The 26,010-nt window shown below is 34.8% G+C and overlaps 1 protein-coding gene across 5 annotated transcripts; it reads left to right on the top strand.

Annotated features, from left to right (window-relative positions):
* Positions 1–1,989: 1,989 nt before the first annotated feature.
* Positions 1,990–25,464, top strand: LOC106883083 (SPRY domain-containing SOCS box protein 3). Of its 5 annotated transcripts, none has more exons than XM_014933969.2 (6): positions 1,990–2,276; positions 5,385–5,456; positions 13,145–13,719; positions 15,185–15,372; positions 19,587–19,815; positions 23,417–25,464. In XM_014933969.2, exons 3-6 carry the CDS (start codon positions 13,206–13,208, stop codon positions 23,788–23,790), a joined length of 1,305 nt encoding a protein of 434 aa, XP_014789455.1. In that variant the 5' UTR covers positions 1,990–2,276; positions 5,385–5,456; positions 13,145–13,205; the 3' UTR covers positions 23,791–25,464. The 5 variants fall into 5 exon arrangements, with proteins under 5 accessions (XP_014789455.1, XP_014789456.1, XP_014789460.1 ...); XM_014933970.2 differs by having other exon boundaries at positions 13,200–13,719; XM_014933974.2 differs by lacking the exon at positions 1,990–2,276 and adding an exon at positions 3,490–3,568.
* Positions 25,465–26,010: the final 546 nt, after the last annotated feature.

Consider the following 26,010-nt stretch of genomic DNA (forward strand, 5'->3'; position numbering starts at 1 on the left):
TCATTTCAGACACACATTTCACTCTAATGGTTCATACAAATGCACTTCCTTGTAATTTCAAATACTTCATGTCAGTCATTTTCACAACAGATAATTATTGGAATTTATTTCCAGGAAGAAAATTCTTAAAAAATGAATTCTTGGTTTCTTATTATTATATCAACTGGGTAATCTTTGACTTATTTTGTATGAAATCATTGTTGTCGCAAATTCAAATTAAATATATTTTTAAACAATCAATTCAATATTAAAATTAGTTTTAATAATTATAATTTAAAATATCAGAACTTAAAAATAATACTGGTGTCATGTAAAAAGCACCCATGCTGGTGCCATATATGAAGCACTTGTGATGGTGCTATGCATAAAGCACTGGTGCTGGTGCCTCATAAAAGGCAGCCAGTTACACTCTGTACAGTAGTCAGCATTAAGAAGGTCATCCAGATATAGAAACCATTGCCAAAACAGACAACAGGAGCCAGGTACAGCTCTCTGGCTTGCCAGCTCCTGTCAAACCACCCATCCCATGCCAGCATAGAAAATGGATGTTAAATGACGACGATGATGATGGTGACAGTGATGGCAATGGTGATGACACTTGAACTAAATTGGAATGTAAAAGTATAAATTGAAATGCATGTTCTGCTTCTAAAATTTGTCAACTACTTGTATCCTCTCATACCTCTTATCTTTTTGCAGTGTTTTGTGACTAAATTCACTCGCACAATAAGTTGTGATATGCTGTCATGTGATATATGTGTAACATATTAGGGATTTAAAGCTATAATAAAACAACAGAATCTAAGGGATCCAGTGATGGTCGGTGCTGATAACAGTAACACAAAGAGCTCAAACAGTGGAATAAATTTGGGGTCATTATGAACAAGAGAAATATACTTCTTTGGCTAATCTTACTTGATACTACATACTTAACATCAAGTTTATTCTGCCAATACTATTATTTCAAACAAACATGTCAGAGGGGTCATATTATTTAGAAAATAATTCCCTATTTCTTTGTTATTTTTGAAAACATTGTCTTATACCTATACATTTATTGAATTGTAAACGCACATGCATATGCATGTTTCTACATGGTTGTATTCCTGTTGTATCCCCTTGTCTTGCTCCAATTTATTATAAGCACCCTACCTTTTTTCTATTATATTTTGTCCCGCCAGCCTTTTCTCTTCCTTTTATCAAGCTTTTCTTCGGCTATATATTTTGCTTCTTTCTTTCCAAACCATCTTTCTCACTTGTCTCTGCACCTTTGACGCAATTTTTGTAATCAAGTACATGAATACACACACTATGATATAATAAAATATAACATACATACACACACACACACACACACATACATACATGGTTCCCAATTCAATCACACTCTCTGCTTCTACTACAGTTCTTGGTTGACCAACTTATTGTCAATGAAATTTGGTAGATGGAAGCTATGTGGCAGATAGCAGATACATGTATGTGTGTGTATAAAATCTTATTGGTTAGTCAGAAAAAGAATACAATCACTATGAGTAATACAGTACAGATCATTGAGACAAACAAGGCAGCTATAAGTAGAATGCTGCCAAATATTGAGTCAATTTGATCAACTGTTTCCTCAATAGAAAAAGATTATTTAGAAGCTGAAATCCTCCTACTTCTCACATAAAAAATGCTATATATCTCTGATCTGAATATTTAAGGTAGTGGACCTGTTATGATGTTCCCAATTACCACTTGTTTAACAATGTACCTTAAACCTCTTTCCAGCAGTTGATAAGGGTTACATCTTAACCTTTTCCTAAAAACTTACATCTGTTATGTATACCTGTTAATATAGTCACAAATTCGAATTTCAAAAAATTGCATTGGTGCTAACACGAAAACATTTATGTAAAATCAAAAAACGAAACAACTTTAAAATGGGAAATTTTCATAATGTGGAATGTTGGCCGGCGCAGACCATTGTTAGTTTCCTTGGTTTCTTATCTGTTTTTGAAAACATTATCGACGATCAACATTCGAAATCCGTTTTCACAATGTCACAAAGGCATTTCTTAATTTAATTATGATCTACAAAGACTATAGCAGTTAAAGTTAAACTAAAGGAAACTTCATGTTTATAATGTCATACAAGTTAAAAGATTCACGAGCTATCGTCTTCAAAGGGCGATGACGACAGCAACGATGACAAATAGACCCATGTACGACCATTTTCGATTATCAGGCCGTCACCGTTATATGTAATGGTAATTCTCAGCTCAAATCCCTTAAAGGTAATGTTGTAGTTTATGTTCCTAATTAAATTCACAAAATAAAGTTTTGTTTAAATAAAAAAAAGTTTCATGGTCTTAGACATACAAACCGATTACATACACAAACGCATTAATGGTCACTTCAGTGAAAATTTTTTGATTTTCTTTCTCGTAATTTCTTTCTTTATTTTATTTGCTTCTCATGCAATGTAAGACAAAACAGTATAATTGTTTAGTATCTGATGAGCTTTAATCAAAGGACCTATAAACGAACGCTTTCCAACCACATCCGTTTTTTTTTATTATTGTATATCTAGGATTACACAGAGATCGCGGAGCCCCCAATTTTTCAGTAAAACAATACTGAAGCACACTATCAATCGCTGGATTCATTAATTAGCATTAAAGCTTTCTTTGACATCTACTTTTCACTTAAACGTGCTTGTGACTAAGGTCGATTCATCTTTCAACATTAATGTACATTTAAATTAGCAAATTTAAAAGCCATAGATGTTATAAAATGGGTACTACTAAAGCAGCACGGTCCCGAACGCGCAGTCGTACAGTCGCGCGTTCGCGCTAGCTAGTCGTGAGTGGTCGACCCTAACCCTTAACACGTATTCATTTGCACACGCGGGTTAGGGTTAGGATCAACCACTCACGACTAGCTTGCGCGTTCGGGACCGTGCTGCTTTAGTAGTACCATAAAATGTTTTAAGTCTTCACTGCATGCTAACATTTATTTTATTTTATTAACCCTCCCACTCATAAAGAGCTCCTTAGTGCCTGCTACACTGTTAATAAAATGTTGGTATCAAATATTACTTATATCCTTTCCTCATTCAAGTTAACTTTCATTTTGTTTATTTTCGAACGTAAACTACAATATTATCCACAGAAATGATTGTTTTCAAGCTTATTACCACATATAGAAAACATTTCCAACGAATTCAAAAAAATATCTTCTTCATGAGTACCGAAATATCAATCCCACCAAACTCGTCATGTTTTTTCTACAGTCCCTTACTTCTCAAGATTAATACTTGAGGTGAAATAGTCACCAGATAAAAAATTCGAACCATGCAAAGATGGTCGCTAAGGAAAACTGTTTAGGTCCCAGAGCAGTAACTAAGGAAGTAGATAAGAAGCTTAAGAAATGCAAGAAAAATAAGTCACATGAATTATTTCCCTTATCACCTTATTACGTCATCTTTTAATTTTTAGTTCTTTTTGTTTGTTTTTGAGAGATTAAAGTCAGTAGAGACTCCTACACATTTTAAAGCTATTTCCGAGAAAAGATTTTGTCGGTTTTGGTATGATTTTGTCATTAATATTAGTTGTGTTTTGTTCAGCTGAAATAGATAGTCCTTCATAATACCGATAGTAATCCATTTATGTTGCAAATAAGGGAGGGGAACAAAAATGCCAGAAAATCTCACCCACCACCTATGTATGTAAAATAAACTTAGTGGTTTCAACGAATTTCAGTTGAATTCGTTCGTGGGAATTGTATCTGCACTATGCTTTGTTTCGAAAAATAATAACATTACAAAAGCAAGTGTGGGTTTAGTTAGGTTCTTTAAGTTCAAAAGCCACTTGAGTCTATATCTTAAATTTATGTATAACACCAGCAACTCATTTAACGGCAATGTTAAGATTTGCAATTGACACTAGAAAGGCAACATAAAATTTACTCAATCCATCATACTGTAAATAGCTACCATATGGAGGTATATAGTTTACCCATAAAGAACAAAAGCTATGTATGACTGATTTCTTGCATTGACAAAAGGTTTATACATTCGTAGGGTAGCAAAGTATTATAAATTGAATCCAACTCAGTACGGGAATGGTGCCTATATATACGCCTTCCCAACCCCTGAGATGTAGCACACAACCTCTTTCTCTTTTCCTGTGGAGCTTTTAGTTTATAAAGTAGAGGAACCATGTCAAATGGCTCTTTACTTCTTTATGATTAACAAGTGTTTCTTTAGCTGTTAGTACAGTGATATAATGTTGCTGTGAGAATGAAGTAAGCAACAGAATTCCACTAATGTAACTCCTTTTGAATAACATTAAGAGCTTTTTCACCGACACTTTAATGACATAATGGATTATAAAACATTAAGGAAACATATACAAGGAAACATATATAACAAGCTTCAAGGAACCCTCCTCCTCGTCATTTGTCATCATCATCATCATCATTACTTTTTCATGCTTGCATATATCAGATGGAATTTGTTGAGACAGCTTGTCTGGTAAGTGGATTTGGTAGACAGAAATTGAAATCTACTTACCAGACTTTAGACAGTCCTGAGCTATAGTAGAAGACACTTGTCCAAAGTGCCATGAGACCAGATGGCTGGAAAGCAAGTTTTTTAACCACACAGCCAAGTCTAAGCCTATCCCAGTCATGCTTGTGCTATTCACAGTCATACTTGTGCATATCATAGCCATGTCTCCACCTATTAAAAATAATAAGATAAGGCAGAAAATGAGTGCACTTTTACACAATAGTTTGACTAGCTAGGAATAGTAACCGAATTTCCCTCACACCATATAGTCTTGAAAGGGGAATAGATATTTGATGATGCAGTTCTGAATGTACACTGATGAAACATTGGCAAAACAGTGAAAAATGTTAAAAGAAGATGGGATGGCCAAGGCTGGAATACCATTTATTATAGATGTACTCAATCAGGGATAACCTGGGGCTAAACAACAACACAATTCAGAAAAGCTTTAAGGCTAATTGTTAATATATTTATCTAATGAAATTAAGGATGTACTTAGTAAGTCATGTGTGGTATGTGAATTTTTTTAATTTTACAGATTAATAACTAAGCTGCAAGTTGAAATTTATTGCATAATCCTCATCCTCATCTGCAGCAGCATTAGAATATTATTTAATGTGTTCAAACAAATTTTCTGAACAATCTTTTGTGTGGAATTTTTGGCGATTATTAACAATTCAGAAAAAGGAAAAGATCATTTAATGAACTATGTTTGGCCTGAATATCTAAATCATAAAAATAAGCACTGATAATCAATTAAAACAACCAATAAATAATGCATGAATCTGTTGACTAATATTGCATATTTTCTTTTATTTTACTGTTTCTTCAGAAAGACATCTGTCATTAATTTCAACACATGCATTTCTTCTTGTACACAAAATCATGAAATTGTAAATAACAAGTAAGTGTGAACTCTACTTTAATCAGTTGGTTATAAAATATAATTTATAATAGTATTTTATCAGAAATAGGTAAAGTCAAACATTACACAATAGACTTCTTATTTCATTGCCTTGTTTACTACCACAACCGGCATTTTGGGTACCTTTAGCAGAGCCCATTCTGTTGCAAGCAATTAGGTGAGGTTTCCAACTTGAGGATACCTTCCTTTCTTCCTCCCACCAGTTTCATAGACCCTAAAATGGATCATATGCTCTGTCCTTCTGACTAACTGATAAAAAAGAAATTCTCAAATAGCGGATTGACAGAATTGTTAAAATGTCAGACAAACTACTTTGCATCATTTGGTTCCAGACCTTTATATTCTGAGTTCAAATCTCACTAAGGTCATCTTCATCTTTCATCCTTCTTAGTTTTGATAAGATTAAAACATCAGTCAACTACTGGGATTGATTTAATTGATTTAATTGATTGAAATACATTTGAAGGACACTTCCTGAAGACTTGAAGAAGATAGTTACATTGACATGAAGCAAAGCTTCTCTTGGATTCATGACCACTACATTACACTTCAAAGGCTGTACATTTGTAATCCAAGAACAGGAGATTGCTACTAAATACTCAATCAACAAAAGAGACAGTAAAACCGTTGGAGCTCCAAAGTGCAATTGGAAATGTAGATTATGTCATGTGTCTGTGGAAGACATATGATAAGCAGCTGCCCAAAAATGTCTTCAAGATACTACCTTGTCACAAAAACAATATACAATGTCATTCAGAAAAAAAGACTGTTCTGGAATAAATATAGAGAATTCCTCTGTTAATGAATATAATGACAAATATCAACACAAGGAATACTGGTGGAACATTCCCATCAAAACATCTGTTAAATCTATACATAACAGGCTAGATATTGTTGTTTGGGACAGACAAGAAAAAATATGCACCATCATGGCGGTCAGTTGTCCTGCTAATGTGAATATTTCTTTGAAAATCAAAGAGAAAGAGGATAACTACGGACAACTGCTTTGAAATCTCTCACTTCTATATCCAGATTATAAATTGACATTTATACCAATAACAATTGGTGCACTTGGTTTTGTGAGTAAACATAAACACACACACACACACACACTTATACAACAAAGCTGTTGTATTGTTTATGTGAGTGCTTGTGTTTATGTGTGTGTAAGTTGACATCTCACTGGTTCACTTGTTATTGCTTGAATTAAACAGTGATATGATGTTTACGTTCCTTGTTGACTTTATACCAGATGCTCTGCACTTTCTAAGACCTGTGGAATAAGGAACAAGCAAGTGTTGGCAACAAGAAGAGCATCAAACCACAAAATCCAGTGTCAAATAAGTTCCTCTCCAACCCATACTAGCATGGGATAATGGATGTTATACAAATGAACAAATAAAGGACACTGTGTTTCCTAGGTTTCTTCAAACAATTGATTTCAGCTGAGAATTCCAAACAAATCTCTTTTGTTCTGTATTCACTGGAATAGAAGATGAAATGTAAATATCGATGACACTACAGTATTGTCATGAGGAACAGCTATTAACTATCCCTACGGCCAGACATATTTCTTGCTGGTTTGAATCAAACATCACTTGAATGATGGTGATGTTCACTTACAACCATCACATGGTGTCAAATCAAGGTGGGTGCTCACATACACACCCACTCAAAACACTCTCTCACACACACACACACAAACACACATATATATATACTTTCCACGCTAGCATGGGTTGGACTTTCAGCTTCTGTCTATCAAATTCACTCACAAGGCTTGGGGCTCTAGCAGAAGATGCTTGTACAAGGTGTTACACCATATAACTAAACCTAAGATCACATGGTTATGAATCAAGTTTCTTAGCCATGCAGTCATACCTCTCTCTATAAAATAACACTTTATAAAAAAAAACTTGTCATTTATAATGCTACTGCATATTAGAGCCATTTGATAAGAAACCTATTCAGGGCCTCACATTGCAACCATGTAGTTTTGGGCCCATTTCCACAGTACAGCACCTTGGGCAAGTGTCTTTTACTATAGCCCTAGGATAATCAATGCTTATGAATGAATTTGGTTGACAGGAACTCTGTTGAAGCTTATCATCTACATGTATGTAAACTGAACCACAAAAGAAATGCTGCGTATATACTAAATAGAAACTGGTTTATTAACAGAATGCCATAGCATTGATTGAAGAGTGCTAATTAAGAAACTGTTCTTTCCTAATGATAAAACACCATTTCCTGAAACATGTTTGACGTCACATGGTGTCACATGATGACGGAGTGTCCTGGATCCAAAGAGATGAACTCAATATTTCATGTGACCACCGTTAGCATTGATTACCACCAAGCATCTTCTGTATACTGAATGCACCAAATGATTGATCAAGGCTATGGGTATAGCAGCCCATACTCTGTTAAAACTTGCAGTGAGTTGTGCTGCAGTCGTTGGCCTTGGACAGATGTCATTTAGCCTTCTTTGGACTTCATCCCACAAGTGCTCTATGGGATTCAAGTCCGGACTTAGGGCAGGCTATGGCAGAGTCTGGATGTTGTGCTGTTGGAGGAAGTCTGTTGTCAACCTGGCAGTATGGGTACGGGCGTTGTCGTGTTGGAACACGTGATTCCGATGATGGGTAAAATATGACACAATGTGAAGCCTCAACACTTGGTCGATGTAGTGAGCAGTGGTTACTCCATTGCCCTGGCTGCAAAATTTTTTTTCCTACAAGAGTAATGAACTCATTTGCATACAGCCAATCAGAGCTCACCTTGAAAATCCACATACTGTATACTATTAGAGTACAGCCAATCAGGCATAGAATGGTGTATGCCACTCTGTGAGTACAGCATAGCAGGTCTCACATAAGCACCACATTCCCACCACCCATCATTCTCATACATCAACTGAGCACCATCTCTATATAAAGATAAGTTTAGCACATTAAATTAACACATAATATCTTCAATGACGCTACCACTGAATTTAGGACGTTTTTATTACTTATGAGGTAGTCTATATTTTTCAGCTAAAGTGTAGTTTTGTCTCAAGGGGATGGTACAAACCTAGCAATATGTGTTCTATAGTGAAAACAATATTTCCATTCAAATGGCAATTACTGGACGATTTTCTGTTTGAGTATAACTGTTTTAAGTCATTAGGCATATGAATATTGTATAAATTTTGTAATTGAAAAATTTACTATATTTTGTACATATGAGTAAACTCTGCCAAATCAGACTGGAGCCTGGTGTTGCCATCCGGTTTCACCAGTCCTCAGTCAAATCGTCCAACCCATGCTAGCATGGAAAGCGGACGTTAAACGATGATGATGATGATGATGAGTATGCCAGCCTGCGGGTGCAATAAAATGGGCTCGCAGGTGCAATTACACCCATGGGCAGGAGTTTCCCCACCCTTGGAGTACAGGATTATCTCATAATCATGAGTTCAAGCTTTACTGTAGTCATTGTATGCTTTCCTGGGTGTGTCACGAGCCCTAGGAATCATAAGACAAGAGTTTAACCTGGTTTACATAGTGTGTAAGTGACTGAGATGACAATACTCCCCAATGTGTGGGTTATCAGTCTATTGCTGGGTTAACTCACCTGCTATTGCTGGGTTAACTCACCTGCTATTGCTGGTACTCCTTCATAGCTGAGTGGATGGAACAACGTGAAATGAAGTGTTTTATTCAATAACACAATGTACTTCCTAGTCTGAGAATCGAAACCTTGATCTTATGATCATGAGTACAACATCCTAACCACTAGGCCATGCACCTTCACATGCTTTTCTAGGCGAAGCACATAATTCTACTTTGCTCAGTTTGCCTAGCTGATAGTAGGTTGAATGGCTTGCGGTTGAAAGGGCATCTTGTTTTAAAACAATTGCTTCATCAAATATCTCTTGTACTTAAACAACTTAAACTAGCATGGAGAAAGTAGATGTAAAAATGACAGCAAAGAAGGCTTAGCAAGTAACAATATCAAGAAACTTCCAGGAGATAATTAATTATACATCCATATTTCAACAACTCATTGTATTTACTTACTAGAAGTGATAAGTGATATTATGTCAGATGCTGTAGATTTCTAGTGACCCTCATGCAATAAGTGATGTTTTAGTCATGCACTGTTTTTCACCAGTTTTATTTGCCAGTAAAAGGAAAATATTCCTGTAGTTTATTTGGCTGATAAAGCAGAAAGCCACATACAATGTCATATCTTTTGTAGTGGGTTTCATTTTGACTAACAATAGTATTTAACAGCCACTTATTTAACTGAATATAGAAACAAGAATGAAGGTGAACTCTGGCAGGGTTTGCCCTCAAATTATAAAGACACATAACTAATCATTGTTTTATATTAACCGACCATTCTACCAAGCCACCAGAACATTACCAACAATAACAATAATTGTTTCTAAGATAAAAGAGAAAGTTTGAAATTTGGGAGAAGGGGTATAATTGATTTTATTGACTCTAGTTCTTGACTGATACTTTAATTTATGGACCCCTGAAGAATGAGGCAAAGTTAACTTTTGAACATAGAACTGAAAATGTCAACAAATACTGCATGACTTTTTTTTTTCAAAGCTCTTATAATTCGGCCAATATATCCTCCTCAATGATATTTCCTGTCTTAAGTAGAAGACCTCAAGTTTGGGAGAGTGATTATATCAACTCCAATACTTGACTTTATTTCATCAATCCTGGAAGGCTGAAAGATGAAGTTGATCTTGGCTGCATTGGAAACCAGAATATAAAGAGCTGTTAAAAATAACAGTGCTCTAACAATTCTATCAATCCACCACTATTCTTGTTCCTGGGCAGTAAGTGTTATTTGCTAATTTCTTGTGTTGATAAAGTATAGAAAACCATTATTACTTCCTTTAAAATTTGCTTTTGTGATCTGGATAATGATAATTCGAAATTTACTAATTTCTTATGGGGAATTTGTACATTTTCATTTACATAAGGTTTGAAGGAGTGGCTGTGTGGTAAGTAAGTAGTTTGCTTCCTAACCACATGGTTCTGGGTTCAGTCCCACAGCATGGCACCTTGGGTAAGTGTCTTCTACTATAGCCTCAGGCTGACCAAAGCCTTGTGAGCGGATTTGGTAGATGGAAACTGAAAGAAGCCTGTCATATGTGTGTGTGTGTGTGCGTGTGTTTGTGTGTGTGTGTGTGTGTGTGTGTGTGTGTTTGTCCCCCCAACACCATTTGACAACTGATGCTGGTGTGTTTATGTCCCCGTAACTTAGCGGTTCGGCAAAAGAGACTGATAGGATAAGTACTAGGTTTACAAAGAATAAGTCCTGGGGTTGATTTGCTTGACTAAAAGTGGTGCTCCAGGTGGTGGTCAGAAATAAGATAAAGGATGACTCGTCCAAGAAAATAACATTCCTCCACTGCTCTAGGGACCAATTCTGTAGGTTTTTACTCCACTCTAAATGCTTTGCAACATTTGTATTTGAAAGTAGTGGTTTTCTGATTGTAGCCCTCCTGTAGATCTCTGATCAAATTGTTGAGGTATTTTTGGTTGTTGTGTAACTCCTTAACTGCACCTCAGAAATTGCGATCTGAGCCTACATTTTTCCCCATTCTGACATGCTCTCTGTTTCTCTGTCTCTGCCCCCACTCTCTCTCCTGAAGACAGCTGTTCTGTGGCAGACTGGACACAAGAAGCTCAGGGTAATACATGCATATAGTTGCATATCTAGACATGCGCATATATATTCAAATGATAAACTTCTGGAAAGTTTTACAGATTTTTACAATTCCAGTGATGGATTGGAGCTATAGTCCTTGAATTAGCTTTCTCCTTTCTGGTTTTGAGAAGCCTAATTTCTCAAGATTGGTATTTAAGCAGTGTGTTATATATGCCAGGGCCCCAATAATTACAGGTATAAACCTGAATTTGTAATCTGGATAGAGTAACTTCAGATTTCTCAATAGTTCAGCATCGGTGTTCTCTTTTTCACTGATCTTCAGCTTTATGTTAACATCCGCTGGGCAGCTAATTTCCATAATTGTGCACAGTTTCTCTTCTCTATCCCAAATCATTATATCAGGTCTGTTGTTCTTACATTTTATTGAGGTCTTCACTGGTACATTCCACCAGTATTCCTTTTTGTTATGAGCAACTATGGCTTCTACCATATTGTAAGTTCTTATTTCTTTGTCCGAGGGAATATCCTTCCGACGAATTTCATTATAGAGTGTCCTAGCTACAACATCATGTCTCATCGGTAGATAATACCATGATGACATTTTCGGACAATTGCTTATGATATGTATGTATGTGTGTATGTATGTATGTATGTATGTATGTATGTATGTATGTATGCATGTATGTATGCATGCATGTATGTAAGTATGTATGCGTATTTGCATCATTGTTTCTGTTTTGCCCCTTCCCTCACTTGACAACCAGAGTTGGTTTATTCACACCCCTGTAACTTAGCAGTTCAGCAAAAGAGATCGATAGAATAATTCCAGGTTTAAAAATATGTACTGGATTCAATTTGTTGGACTAAATTCTTCGAGATGATGCCCCAGCATGACTACAGACTGAAACAAGTAAAAGACCAAAGCGGGCAAAAATTATGTCTTAGCATCTAAAATTTTTTTTGCTGTGCTCACAGGTGAAATGAGATTTCCAGAATTTGCTTCCAAAATACCAAAATATGCCTTGTTGACTTCACACATTTTAGTGGATAGTGCCATAGAGTACTTTTTCATTCTTGTCTTGATAAATTGGCCAAAACAAAATGCGTCTGCCAGATGCTTATAACATCTTGGCAGCATTTCTGATAAATGCAGATAGCCTTACCCATTTAGGTAGCTAGAACTGAACTGGTGAGCTTAAGGCCCTTTTATTTGAATTACTAAGAAGTTCTTGAAAATTCTAGAAAGTTCTTGAAAGTTGTAGGAAATTCTAGAAATCACTTGAAAAATTCTCCAAAATTCAAGAAAGTTCTCAATCAGCCACTCAGCACTGAATCTATCTAGAATGTTCTGGGAAATAGGTAAATTTTAAAATATCGCTACTAAGGTCACGAAAGCATGTTTTAAACATATGGAGAAAGGAAATATCACTGCCTAGTAACAACAACAAAAAAGTAAACATTTTATTATATTTGTAATTGTTTCTAACACAGGTACAAAAGCTGAAATTTGTGGGGCGGGGTTGAGTCGATTTTATCGACCTCAGGACTTGACTGGTACCTTATTTTGCCGACCCTGGAAAGATGAAAGGATAATAATAATAATAATAATGATGATGATGATGATGATGATGACGATGATTATGATTTCCTTTTATTTTAAGACAGACAGCACAACATAATAACTGCTTCGATCGGTATTGAAAAATATAGCTGAATGTTTTTGTAAGGGAGTTAACTATTTGGGGGACGGGAGCGACCTAAAAATTTTTGTTGTACGCAAGCGACATATTACTGTTTCCTCTGGTGCAACTACACAACAATTTCATTTAGAGTTAATAGTATTTAACAAAATACATCAATGTGTATAATTCTACAGCAGTGTACTTAAAGCAGACATTACATTCATTTATAATATATCGCATGATAAACACGAACGTACTCTTGTTTATTTACATATAACTAATACGATTACAACAAAAATATAGGTACTGGTGACTTAATATGAAAAGAGGTGTGTATAAAACGTTTTGATGCATTTAGAGTGTGATGGAAGAAAGTGAATTCCTGCATAAGATTTCTGATGAAGACGAACAGGATCGTGATTACACTTGCCGGTTAGATATAGAGCCGATAGCAACGTCAACAACATCGCCGATAACAACATCAACAGCATTGCCATCATCACAAACAACATCAATAACACCAGATGTAAGTTGCAGCAAAGCGATTTTTCAATCATCACTTTCCAGCTTCGAAACTGATTTTGAAGACATTCCTGTAACACCTGCGGACTGTCAATTGTCATCTAACCATGATTCAAATAGTAAGACATTTGATGTGCGACAATCTGACTCTGAAAGAGTCCGAGGTGCATTGTGTCGCGTTTTTAGCCAAAATTATTCCGAAAGTGACTCGATTAGTGTCAACTCGTCACTGGTAACATCATCTTCATCATCCTCATCACGCGTCTCTCCGAAAAGAATGGCTAAAAGTGATTCATTCTGTGACTGCTATGCTCTTGGTCAAGAAAAAGAATGCCTGTGTGGAGAAGAAGATTCGTGTAAGTATACCTCAACGCTTACTCTACCACATGGCATATTTTAAAACCAGTATTGTAAATAATGATAGAATTTGAAAACTGGAAACATTTTTGTTTATCATTTCGATGAGAAATGTTTTGCTAAATTCGTTGTTGAATGCATTTTGTAGTAAATATGCAAGGGACGTAAATGTTATTTTTAATGGCTTTAGAGCATTTAAAGCATGAATCAAATATGCAGTTTTGGGCAACCTATTCTATTGTTTTTTATTCTCAATAAAATGAAATTACGTTTTAAAGAGTCATCAGTTGCGAAATTAATGATGATAATCATTATAAATGGATCTGTATAATTAGTTGTAATGAAAGTAACTGCATTTGCTTCTCTTACTCCCTTTACATCCCATTAACGTTATCTAAATATTTTTCTAAAAGTTCATTGTTTAATCGCGAGAAAACTTTTCATGTTGAGCTGTTGTAGAAATTTTTTTCTAATGAATTGTATAGTTATTAACGGTAAAATACAAACGGCAGGCTTTGAAGGAGCAATATTAATATTACCCCCATGAGTCATTATTGGTTAATCAAATTTTTGATGCTCTTAGAAAAAATGTAATACCAATGTTTATAGTTTCTGCAAAAAATAAACATAATGTTCCTTCATAACTATTATGCCTATTTACGTGAATTTTACTCTTGTTTACGATCTAATAGTAAACAAAAATTACACACCTGTAAAGAACCATTTACCTCGGTATTTGTGAAATTACTCTGTAAGAGGAATGACGATTAATTGTCACCTTGATCTTGGGTAAAATGCTAACTAAGCTCTGATTTACCTTTATTTACCAACTTGCTCAATTCGCTTTTGTTTTCTAAGTTGCCTTTTATTAATCATGTGTGTATATAGAAGGGCAGGCGTGGCTGTGTGGTTAAGAAGCTTGCTTCCCAGTCTTGTGGTCATGGGTTCAGTCCCACTGTGTGACACTTTGGACAAGTGTCTACTACTATAGCCCCTGGTTAACCAAGGCCTTGTGAGTGGATTTGGTAGATAGAAACTGGAGGAAGCCTGTCGTATATATATATGTGTGTGTGTGTTTGTGCCCTATCAATACTTGACAACTGGTACTGATTTGTTTATGTCTCTGTAACTTGGTGATTCAGCAAAAGAGATTGAAAAATTAAGTACAAGGCTTAAAAAATAAGTAATGGGGTTAATTTGTTCAACTAAAACCTTGAAGGCAGTGCCCCAGCATGGCTGCAGTCCAACGATTGGAACAAGTAAAATGTAGAAAGTAATATAATCTCTGTCTGTTGGAAATTTTTATAGATGGAGCCTACTTCTGTCAAATGTATATGTTTTATGTCTTTTAGTTTTACATTTAGGTGGTACCTGAGCTAAATGATGTTTGTTATCTGAGATGTAGGTATTTCTACTTGAAAATTCTGCATATTATTATTATTTGAATATTATTTTTAATTTCAGTTTTTGACTGGGTCTGGGATGAAGATTCTAAATCTTCTGCTTGCCTACTGAAGCAAGACCACAGAGAAGTATTATTTCACATGGACTATAGCTGTGGCACAGCTGCCGTACGGGGTACTACCCCAATGAAAGACAATCAACATTATTGGGAAGTGAAAATGACCTCCACAGTCTATGGCACTGATATGGTAATGACATCCATTTACTTTTGAATCTATATCTTACATTACCTTTATGATTTGAATGATTTAATCTTATTCATTTGGCACAGCTAATTACATTAGAAAAGCACAGAATTCTAATTACATTTAGGGAATTAACTTGCATATTTTATTCAGTACTGGTTTTATTTTTTTAAACCTAATCAAAGTCAGGTATATTTGTGGGAAAAAATAAATTGAGAAGTTGTACAGTAAATAACTCTTCTTGACGACTCTGTATTAGTCAGTCTTGTTCAGAGGAACATAAGCTGTTGCAGTTTATTAGAAGAGATGAAGAGAAGGCAGAAGTTAAAGGATACTAAGAAGAAAAGGTTTACAGATAAGTCGAGTGGTATTTTATTGATTTATATTAAGAATATCACTAACTGATGGCAGTTCTTTTCTGTAGTTTCAGTGTTTTCGTTTCAGAAATGATTTAGAACAGAGACAAGTATTAAAGGAAGCTCAACTCATCTATTGTAACTACTTAATTAGCTTAATATAACTGAGTCTGTTAGTTAATATATTTGGTTGTCCAGAAAGTTCATGCCGATTTTTAGTCGTTCATGTTCCAACACGTTAGAACATGTCAAATTTATTGACACATATGCTTACATTTCCAGTTAGCGCACACTTCAAACTATCTCTTGAGAAGGAAAGTTTAAAATTACTTAATTCATGTCAATTTTGCATCCCTATGAAAATGGAAGATTATAAGGTGTATTTTAAGCACTTGATGTTTTTTTTTATGACTGTAAAGGCAAAAATGCCTCACAAGCAACAAAAAAGATGTGCTGTGTACAGTGAAATTGCTTTAGCTGACAGAACTGTACAGAAGTGGTTCACTAAGTTTAGAGTTGGTGATTGTAGCCTTATTGATAAAGAATGCTTAGGCAGACCCCTCCCCACTACAGATGATGACCAAATCAAGACATTGAAAATAATCTGCATTACACAACATGGAAATTGGCAGAAACACTTCCACCATCTATGTGCGCTTAGGTACTCAAATTGCTACGATGTTTGGGTACCACATGATATGAATGAAATGAATCTTTTGGATTGCATTTCTATCTGTGATTTGCTGTATTAATGCTATGAAAATGCACCCTTTTTGAAGCAAATTGTGATAGGTAATGAGAAATGGATTGTTTACAACAATGTTCAGTAAAAAAAGATCTTAGGGTAAGCGATATGAGCCACCTTTAGCCACCCCAAAAGCAGGTCTTCATCCTAAGAGAGTCATGCTTTGCATCTGGTGGGCTTGGAAAGGAATCCTGTATGACGAACTTCTGCCAAGTAACCAGTCATTTAATTCTGAGAAGTACTGCTCACAACTGGACGATTGAAAGGCAGCAATTCAAGAAAAGCACCCAGAATTGACAAACAGGAAAGGCGTTGTTTTCCATCAGGATAAAGCCAGACCTCACTTCTTTTTGGCAACTTGTCAAAGATTGTTGCAGCTTGGCTGGGATGTGTTACCCCACCCACCATATTCAGCAGACATTGCTCCTTTGGATTTTCATTTATTCAAGTCCTTGCAAAATAATCTCAAAGGTAAAAATTTTAATTCTTTGGGGTTATAAAAAACCACCTTAATGAGGTCTTTGCCAAGAAACCACTGAAATTCTGGGAAGACAGAATCTTTAAGTTGAAGGAAAGATGGAGAAAGATTGTGCAACAAAATGGTTCGTATTTAGTTGAATAAATATTTAATGGCATAATTTTGTTTTTTCTTTTAATTTCCCTTAAAAATCGGCATGAACTTTCCAGACAACCCAATAAATATATTTATGGTCTCAAAGAAACTTCAGTGTTATCAACTCTATGGGAGTCATTGACAGAAATTTAAATCATTTCACTATTTGATAGAAAACATTGAAATATTCTGGCAGTTACTATTTCAATGACAGCATTTCACTTTCTGAATTAAAATAATATTAAAGTGTTTTGCATGGATAAATTTGAGGAGGTTTTGCTTAATACATAGTGGCTTTTTTTTTTTCAATAGACAGTTTTTTTCTCTTGGCTGCATATTTATGTAATTGTGCATACATTCATGCATCCTTACCTGTATTTATGTGCGTGTGTGTATCAACAAAATGCAAAATTTACTATCCTGTCTGTTGTATTCTGCTGAGACTACACACAGTGTATCAAAATGTTGTTGAGCTGCCAGTTATGCCATTTACAATCTATAGTGAACATTTCTTTGTGAGACCACATCTTTGACCAGGAGGTTTTGCAACATGCAGACATGCCTGATGTTGAGTCTATCTTCTTGGAATTGCAGTTTCACTAAGTAGGAGATATGGTCTATGTAGAGAATACTAGAATCCTCCAAGGCAGTGCTCTGAACTGTGCTGAAATGAAAGCCATTGAAGAGAGTACTTATAATCTTTTCAAAATCTTGCAGCACACCTGAACTAAAAATATAACTAAAAGTATAGGGAAAGATTATATTCTGTTATAGTGATGCCATCAAATGATATCCCAGTGAAGTGAGTGTCCTCATTGCAACTGCAACTGATTGCAAACAGTGGTGGAAGGAAAAAGCAAATGTTGCTGAGCCAAACCAGATAAAATAACAAGAAGACGAAAATGGAAAAAGGCTAGAAGATCCTTACTCTAGACCAGTGCTCCACAACCGGTATGCCGCGGCACACTGGTGTGCCACAGTGTAACCTGAATATAATTTTTCTCCTATACTTTTAGTTATATTTTTAGTTCAGCTGTGTTGCAAGATTTTGAAAGGATTATAAGTGTACCACAAGTGAAAAAAAGGTTGTGAAGCACTGCTCTAGAACTATCAAGAAAATTCTGCAATACCTGTAGTCAGGATTTTACCAGTACCTTCAGTTTACAATTCCATGAAAGAAAAAGACATTGTTGTTAAAGTGCCCTTTGTATGTGTATATATATATATATATATATATATATATATATATATATATATATATATATACACTCATATATATATAGGTGAGTTAAGTTAGAGGTTATAACAACCATCTAAAGGATACTTGTATCCAATGAATCAACTGGTGTATTACTTATATTTGATCATGAGCATTACTTTAATGCTTAGAAATGATAAGTAAGGATAAGAATAAATGGAAGTTTACCAATATTCAAGGACAACAGGAAATGGAGATAAAATTGATGAATAACAATTGATCTACACCATTTGTAATTAATTACACAAAGACAGAGAATCTCATCTTACAGCTGTTTCTGTTAGCGGTAACGGAAACAGCTGTAGGATGAGATTCTGTTGTTTTGTAATTAATGAATAAATGATAATTAGTGTAGATCAATTGTTATTCATCAATTTTATTTCCATTTTCTGTTTTCCTTATACACACACACACGCACACATATATGACTGGAGCCAATGAGCCTGAGAGATGCATCAGGTTTCAGTCTGATTTGGCATGATTTCTACAGTTGGATGCCCTTCCTAAAGCCAACTACAGGCCAGTTACTGCAGAATTTGTTCTGAGATATGCCTTATGGACTTGTTGTGTTAAGAATGCAATAAATATCAAAAAGAAATTAAATTCATCCCAGCAGCTACAGAGTGCACCAAATGCATTTTGGCCTTTTGGGGCCTTTTACAATGGTGTGTACTTGTAGTAAGCCACATACTTCTCTGAGCAGCAAATCAATAAGAGATGTTATCTCAGGACAAATACTGCACTAACTGGCCCACACATTTACTGCAGTATTTGTCGTGCTTTAAGTATGATATATAAATGGCTATTTTAACCCTTTAGTATTCAGATTACTCTGCTAAATGTAATGTTTATCTATATACATTGCTTTGAATTGACCTATTGTGTAGCTTGAAGATTTTGATAATGTGATTGTATGTTTTTAGAATAGCATGGTAGGATAGGTGTGAGAGGGTGAATGCAGCCAGTTTGAACATAAAATAGGTAGAATATTTCGGCTCAATATGGCTGGTTTAAATGCTAAAGGATGAATTAAATACTGCTTCAGGTGTGTATACCAGATTTTTTATCAGCTGAGCAGGTAATCACAACACCAGGAGTGTTTTATTCAGTTTATCCTATAGCAAAGACTGAATTCTTGTCTAAGCATGTGGCTTACATGATGTTTTCATTAATTGTATATCTGTTTAAAATTAGCTTGTTCTGTGTCCTACTGTCTTAAATAAAAATTGTTACTTTTCTTTTCAGATGGTTGGAGTTGGAACACAGAGTATTGACTTGGACAAATATCGTCATGCATTTTGTAGCTTGCTGGGTAGAGATGAGGACAGTTGGGGTCTGTCTTACACAGGTGTCACGCATCACAAGGCTCAGAAAGAACTATACACATCTAAATTTGGCCAAGGAGATATCATTGGGGTCCATCTTGATATGTGGCATGGAACAATGTCATTTTATAAAAACAGAAGACCTTTGGGTAGGTTTCAGTTTTTCTTGCTCATCATCATCATCATCGTTTAATGTCCGCCTTCCATGCTGGCATGGGTGGGACGGTTTGACAAGAGCTGGCCAGGCAGAAGCCTGCACCAGACTTCTGTAACTGTTTTGGCAGGATTTTAACAACTGGATGCCCTTTCTAACACCAACCACTCAGCTGAGTGGACTTAGTGTTTTTTGTGTGGCACAAGCACAGGTGAGGTCAGTTTTGGCAAGGTTTTTACAGCTGGATGTCCTCCCAAATGCCAACCACTTTTCAGTGTGGACTAGGTGCTTTTAAGTGGCACGTGCACTGACAGGGTCGCCAAGTCCTTGCAAGACAATAAAAAAAAGAAAAAAAGCTCTTTTGAGAGGGGAGGGGGCATTGGAGGAGGTGATCTTGTGTCAGATGATGATAGGTTATAGTGAGGCAGAGAGATAGGAACAGGTGTCTTGCTGTAGAGGAGGTACAAGGTTATCTGGTCGGAGAGAGAGAGAGAGATCAGGAATGAAGACAAACAGGTGCTGTTGCAAAAGAAATACATATTTACCTGACCTGAATGAAGTGCAGGAGAAGGAGAGAGAGAGAGTGGGAGACTGCAGGATAGAGATGGTGGCAAAGTACCTGACATATGCACTGATACCGTGAGACAGGGCATGGGTGGAACACAGGCTGGAAGCTAGCAGAGAGCAATGATACAGTAGCACAGGACCAAGAGGGCAGGATTGGGGAGTGAGAGGTAAACTGAGTAAAGGGTAGATTATTCATGATTATCACTACCATCAACTTATCAACACCATTATCACTATCAAAGTACTAGCTCAAAGGGAAAGAAGTTATTGTAAGATTTAGAAGAGAAGAAAGGACATTGTGTTGGCAGGCTAGTAGATTACTGGGTATTGAGCTACTTATTACTGCCTCAACATCTCCATACCAGTCAGGTCCATCTTGGATGTTTATATATGCAGCAGTTGCTTTGAACCAGATATATGAATATTGCTCTCTTGTGAGACACACATGTACCTTGTACAAGTTCAGAAATTATTCCTGGGAACTGGAGTGGAAGACTATCCTTTGAAAGTTTTCAGCAGTTTGTTGTTCAGTAATAATAGGGTTTATTACTGTGATGTATGTGTAGTGACTATGACTTGGTGCTGATGGATTAGATTAGCTATTCATATTTCCATCATAATTTAATTTCTATTAATAGATTTTATTCATACCCAATGAGAAATGCTTAGGTTTATATGTGGATGAAAGCTGTAACCAAAAACACCATTAATTAGTAAAAAGTGGTATAATCTACAGAGGTGTATATGGATAATGGTAATAGCCAGCGTTTCCTCAATGAACAGAATGAAGAGTGTCTGAGATATAATCACAGCCTGTGCCATGTATGACTTAGATATTTCTTATATGAGACTAAGTGGTTAGCTAGCAGAATCATTTCACATCAGACAAAATGCTTAGCAACATTTGAGTTTAAATTCAACTAAGGTCGACTTTGCCTTTCATCCTTTCAGGTCAATAGAATAAATGCCCGTCAAATACTGGGGTCAATGTAATTGACTTATGCTCTCCCCTAAAATTGTTGGTGTTGTGCCAAAATTTGAAACTATTATATGTTGGACCGGTCTGGCAAGAAACCACCAATCTAAGACATCAGTTGGATTGTGTGAGATGTAATCAGGGTATGAGTGGTATAAAGAGTGATATATTTGTTTTACCATAGTAATTTGGGTCAAGAAATGTACTTTGTGTGACACAGAAGAGCAACTCTTTGGGAGATTTATCTACCATTAGCTCATCTTTAATATCCTTTTACCCCACAAAATGACTTTGTTTTACATTTCATGAAGGTCTTCTAGGATCCTAGCTGATAGATAATAGCTGTTAGCTGATTCCTTAACTACCTAATATAATAATCAGACTTGGTTTTCATTATACATAGATGATCTTTCTGATAATCATGTATAACTATCATAGAACATTTTAGAAGAACCAATTGAGTTGTCTCCACCTTAATTCTTGTTTGCTTAGATATTGCAGTGGAATATTTAGTTAATAAAAGAATGGATGGACGTCGGGCGAAATGCTTAGCAGTATTTCGTCTGTTTTTACATTCTGAGTTCAAATTCCGCCGAGGTCGACTTTGCCTTTCGTCCTTTTGGGGTCGATAAATTAAGTACCAGTTTCATACTGGGGTCAATCTAATCGACTGGCCCCCTCCCAAAAAAATTTTGGGCCTTGTGTCTAGAGTAGAAAAGAATAAAAAAATGGATGGAGAATAGTTTGAATGTATATAATAGTTTGTGTATATACAGCATTAATAGGCCAGTTACTATGGTATTCATCCTGAAATAATACCTCTTACAGATGTGCTGTTAAAAAAGTACTAAATATTAGAGGGAGACAGAAATTCGCCCCAGCAGCAGCCAGCAAGAATGCCAGATTTTGGCTTTTTGGGGGCCTTTTCAATGTAATGTTCTTGCATCTAACCTCATGGAATTTTTGCATGATTATTTTCCTTAGAGTAATTATTTTTGTGTTTGAGTGTTACCTGGATTTGTCAAATAAATCAACACAGAAATAAAAACACAAAGAAAATGGTATGTATTGGAAAAACACACCCCTTAACTATAGATTGTATTTTTTGACAAACAAATTTACAAAGATGACATATTCTCTCTACATAACACTTGCAGAGTTGGAATTTAATAAAATTCCATTTGTATGTGAACATAAAACAACAAAAACTATGTTAAGAAAGTTAATATGTAAATCTAAAATTTTAGTGTTAGCTAAGGTGGTGAGCTAGCAGAATCGTTAGCACACTGGGCAAAATACTAAGCAGTATTTTGTCCATTTTTACATTCTGAGTTCAAATTCCACCAAGGTCAACTTTGCTGTTCATCCTTTTGGCATTGAAAAAATAAATAACATTTCAACACTGAGGTCAATGTATCTGACTTACCCTCTCCCCAAAATTGCTGACCTTGTATGAAAATTTGAAATCAGTATGTATATCTATATACTGAGGAATTGAAAAGTTTGACCAAATCTTGAATTAGCAAACCTAGATCTTTCTTAAATGATAATGGAATTACTTGAATTGTTAATCTTATTTTTTCATTAAAAAAACAAACACTGCATTCTGGATATAGTTTAATTTCTTTTTGTTATTTGCTGTCATATATTTGTTCATGTGATTAGGTTCAAACATTTGTAGATATATTAATGTACATATGTTTTACAAATATGTGGTATTTTACAGAAAAATGCAATTGTCAGTCCAAAAATTGTGTCCTTTCTTGAAAGACTTTTACATTTTCATATTTCATTCTAAAATAAAATGAAGGCTTGTAATGAAATGTCATCATTATTGAGTATAACTTTATGCATGTTTAATTTGACTACAAAGTAAATGAAAATTAAAGTTCGGATTAAATAGATGAAACAATTCTAAATATATTTTATCTGAATGTGACCAGTTGTATGAAACATTGTTTTATTCTGAAGAGGTTTTGCATGAATTTTTGATTAATTGGGAAATTGTTTTAAAATGATTTTAAAGTATTGTATTTATTTTCTATATCTATAGGTATTGCATACAAAGGACTTCAAGGAAAAAACTTATACCCAGTTGTATCCTCCACAGCTGCTCGAAGTGGTATGAAAGTGGTCAGATGTCAGTCATTTCCAACATCTCTTCAGTTCATGTGTTGCCAAATCTTACGCACACATATCCCAAGCCACATGGATGTTTTAGAAGTTGTAGATTTGCCTCCTGGTTTGCGAACTTTCCTCCACGACAAAGTTGGTTGGTTACTGCAATCCTGTCGTTTATTTGTCAAAGATGTTGTAACTGCTGGTTCAAAACGACCATGTCAATCTCCTTATGGATATTATGAAGATGATGATCGGCGGAAAAGGCGCTGCTTATGGCCTGTTAACTCATTGCCAGAACCATCTTAATATTAATTTTGTGCAGTGGGTAAATGAAATTTGAAAATTTTCTTTAGAATCTTCTATTGGATTGATACAAAAGAAATAGTTATTGCTGTGAGAGCTAATGGACTCATTTGGACCATCAATACCTACCACTGACTATGAAGTGGAACCGAACCTGTGATAAAAGTTATTTTGCATATGGATGTTTTAAAAGGAATAACCGATTCTCTAAGATAATTTGTGTGTGTACAAGTCTGTGTTTAAATACACATGCATTCAAGAATATATTTATATCTCTTCTTTTAATTACCTGTTTGTGAATGTCAAGGAAATTATATATGTGTGTATGTGTACATTAAATGTTGTATGTGTTTGTTTTGAACTATACACACATGTATGTTATAGAGCAAGTATTTGTACATTTTTGTAGATAAGACACCCCTCATTGAAATGTCCATCGTCCATTACAATACCAAGAGGACATTCCATGCATTTTTAATCTGTTTGAAAACCCATTTCACATATATAAAGGAAATTTTCAAACTTTCCTTTGAAAATATTTGGCACATTTGTGAAATAGTTTTTCTGTACACTTTAAACAGAAACCAGAATAAATATTTCCAACAAATTTTCTTTTTCCATTAGCACAGGGAAGGCTAGAAGATGTGGTATTATCATTTCATTCTTGAGTGAAGAATGGACAGTTTTTACTGCATTTTTACCTTTTTATTTCATTTTATCCAATAATAACAATTTTAATTCATAAGATATGCATTTTGCCTTCTAGAGTTAAAACACAAAATTAGCAATCAACATAACAAATGCTTGAAGTGGTTGGCTGACCAACTTGAGACCTCTAGTTAATTGATTTTTATTTATTTGTTTCTTCAATGAAATTGCATCAAAACTTTAAAAGATTGCTGTGCGGATATAATATTTTTAAAGATTTTTAGATTAAGACAATAGTTCTGATTTTTTGGTGATTTTTTTTTCCTGCTTGTTTGGTATCATTACATTCTTATCAATTAGGAAAACCTCATAGGAAATAGAGTTCTCTAAATTTTTAATAACAAGGAAAATCTGACAACAAAGAAGTTATGGAAAACATTTGGAATTCCAATTGTAAATTATAAAAGGAAAAGCATTCGAGATGCTTTTTTTTTTTATAATTTAGTTAATTTTAACATGATGATAAACATTCTTGAGCTCTTTTCCTTATGATTGCAATGTTTTATTCCCTTCACTCCTCTTTTGACTTCTGCCTTTATATCTGTTATGCCTGCTGCATATTATTACTTTTTGTATAATATCTGGCTTTCTTCAGACTAAAGGCTTTGAAGTTTGTTTTCTTTTGTGAGTGCGTGTATGTGTGTGTGTGTGTAGAAGTATATGAAAGTAAACTGTATTATTCTGGTGTACATAATCTCAGCTGACATCACATTGACGGTATCTTTTGACATTAAATTACTTTGTAAAATTTTTTATATAACAGTTTTTATTATGATTTCTATACTATCTTTTAATTTCAACTGTAAGGCAATTTTTAGAAAAGGTACATGTGATATTGGAAAAGTGTATACACAGCTAATAAAAAGAAAATTTATAATGGACTAAGCTGTTTCCTAATATTTGGTGGGGTAGGAATATATTAATTGTTTATCCCTGTTTTTCTAATAATAAAATTCATGTTTCACCATTCTCACAATATTTTGTCATTCACTGTTCTACACAGGCGCGAAAGAAGAAAAATAATATAGTTATCTCCCTTAAGTATTTATAGTGAGACAATCCAAATAAGTAATTCATTTTCCATATATATATATATATATATATATATATATATATATATATATATATATATATCCATATATATATATATATGGATATTTATAACTTAGTGCTACAACTATGTTATATATTTGTTGGCTAACTTGACATTTTGTGAATAGTGAACAAAAAGTCTGCCTAGTTCTCTTAAAAAAATACATCTATATAAATATATTATTAGATTTGCGGTGCTGTTCTGGAGAAATAGAAAGATATAAACAAATGTTCATGAGACTAATGGCTTTGTTGTCTGTAATTATGTCCCTTCCTATTCAGAATTCAAATAAATGTCTTCGTCTTTGATCTATAAGCATCATTCTTATACTTCGTTCAATTTAGCTGACTGTACTCTTTTCCCTATAAATATTTAGCCTTATGTCAAATGAGGGAATATTTTGTAGTATAATAGTAAGGCTC

Source organism: Octopus bimaculoides, chromosome 5 (assembly GCF_001194135.2).
Source record: "Octopus bimaculoides isolate UCB-OBI-ISO-001 chromosome 5, ASM119413v2, whole genome shotgun sequence".
Classification (NCBI taxonomy): Eukaryota; Metazoa; Mollusca; class Cephalopoda; order Octopoda; family Octopodidae; genus Octopus; species Octopus bimaculoides.

Excerpts from the sequence above, each read along its gene's own strand:
- LOC106883083 (XM_014933969.2), top strand. The coding sequence starts at position 13,206 with ATGGAAGAAAGTGAATTCCTGCATAAGATTTCTGATGAAGACGAACAG. Across the intron at positions 15,373-19,586 it reads CAGTCTATGGCACTGATATG|ATGGTTGGAGTTGGAACACA; the intron begins GTAATGACATCC and ends TTTTCTTTTCAG. Across the intron at positions 19,816-23,416 it reads TAAAAACAGAAGACCTTTGG|GTATTGCATACAAAGGACTT; the intron begins GTAGGTTTCAGT and ends CTATATCTATAG.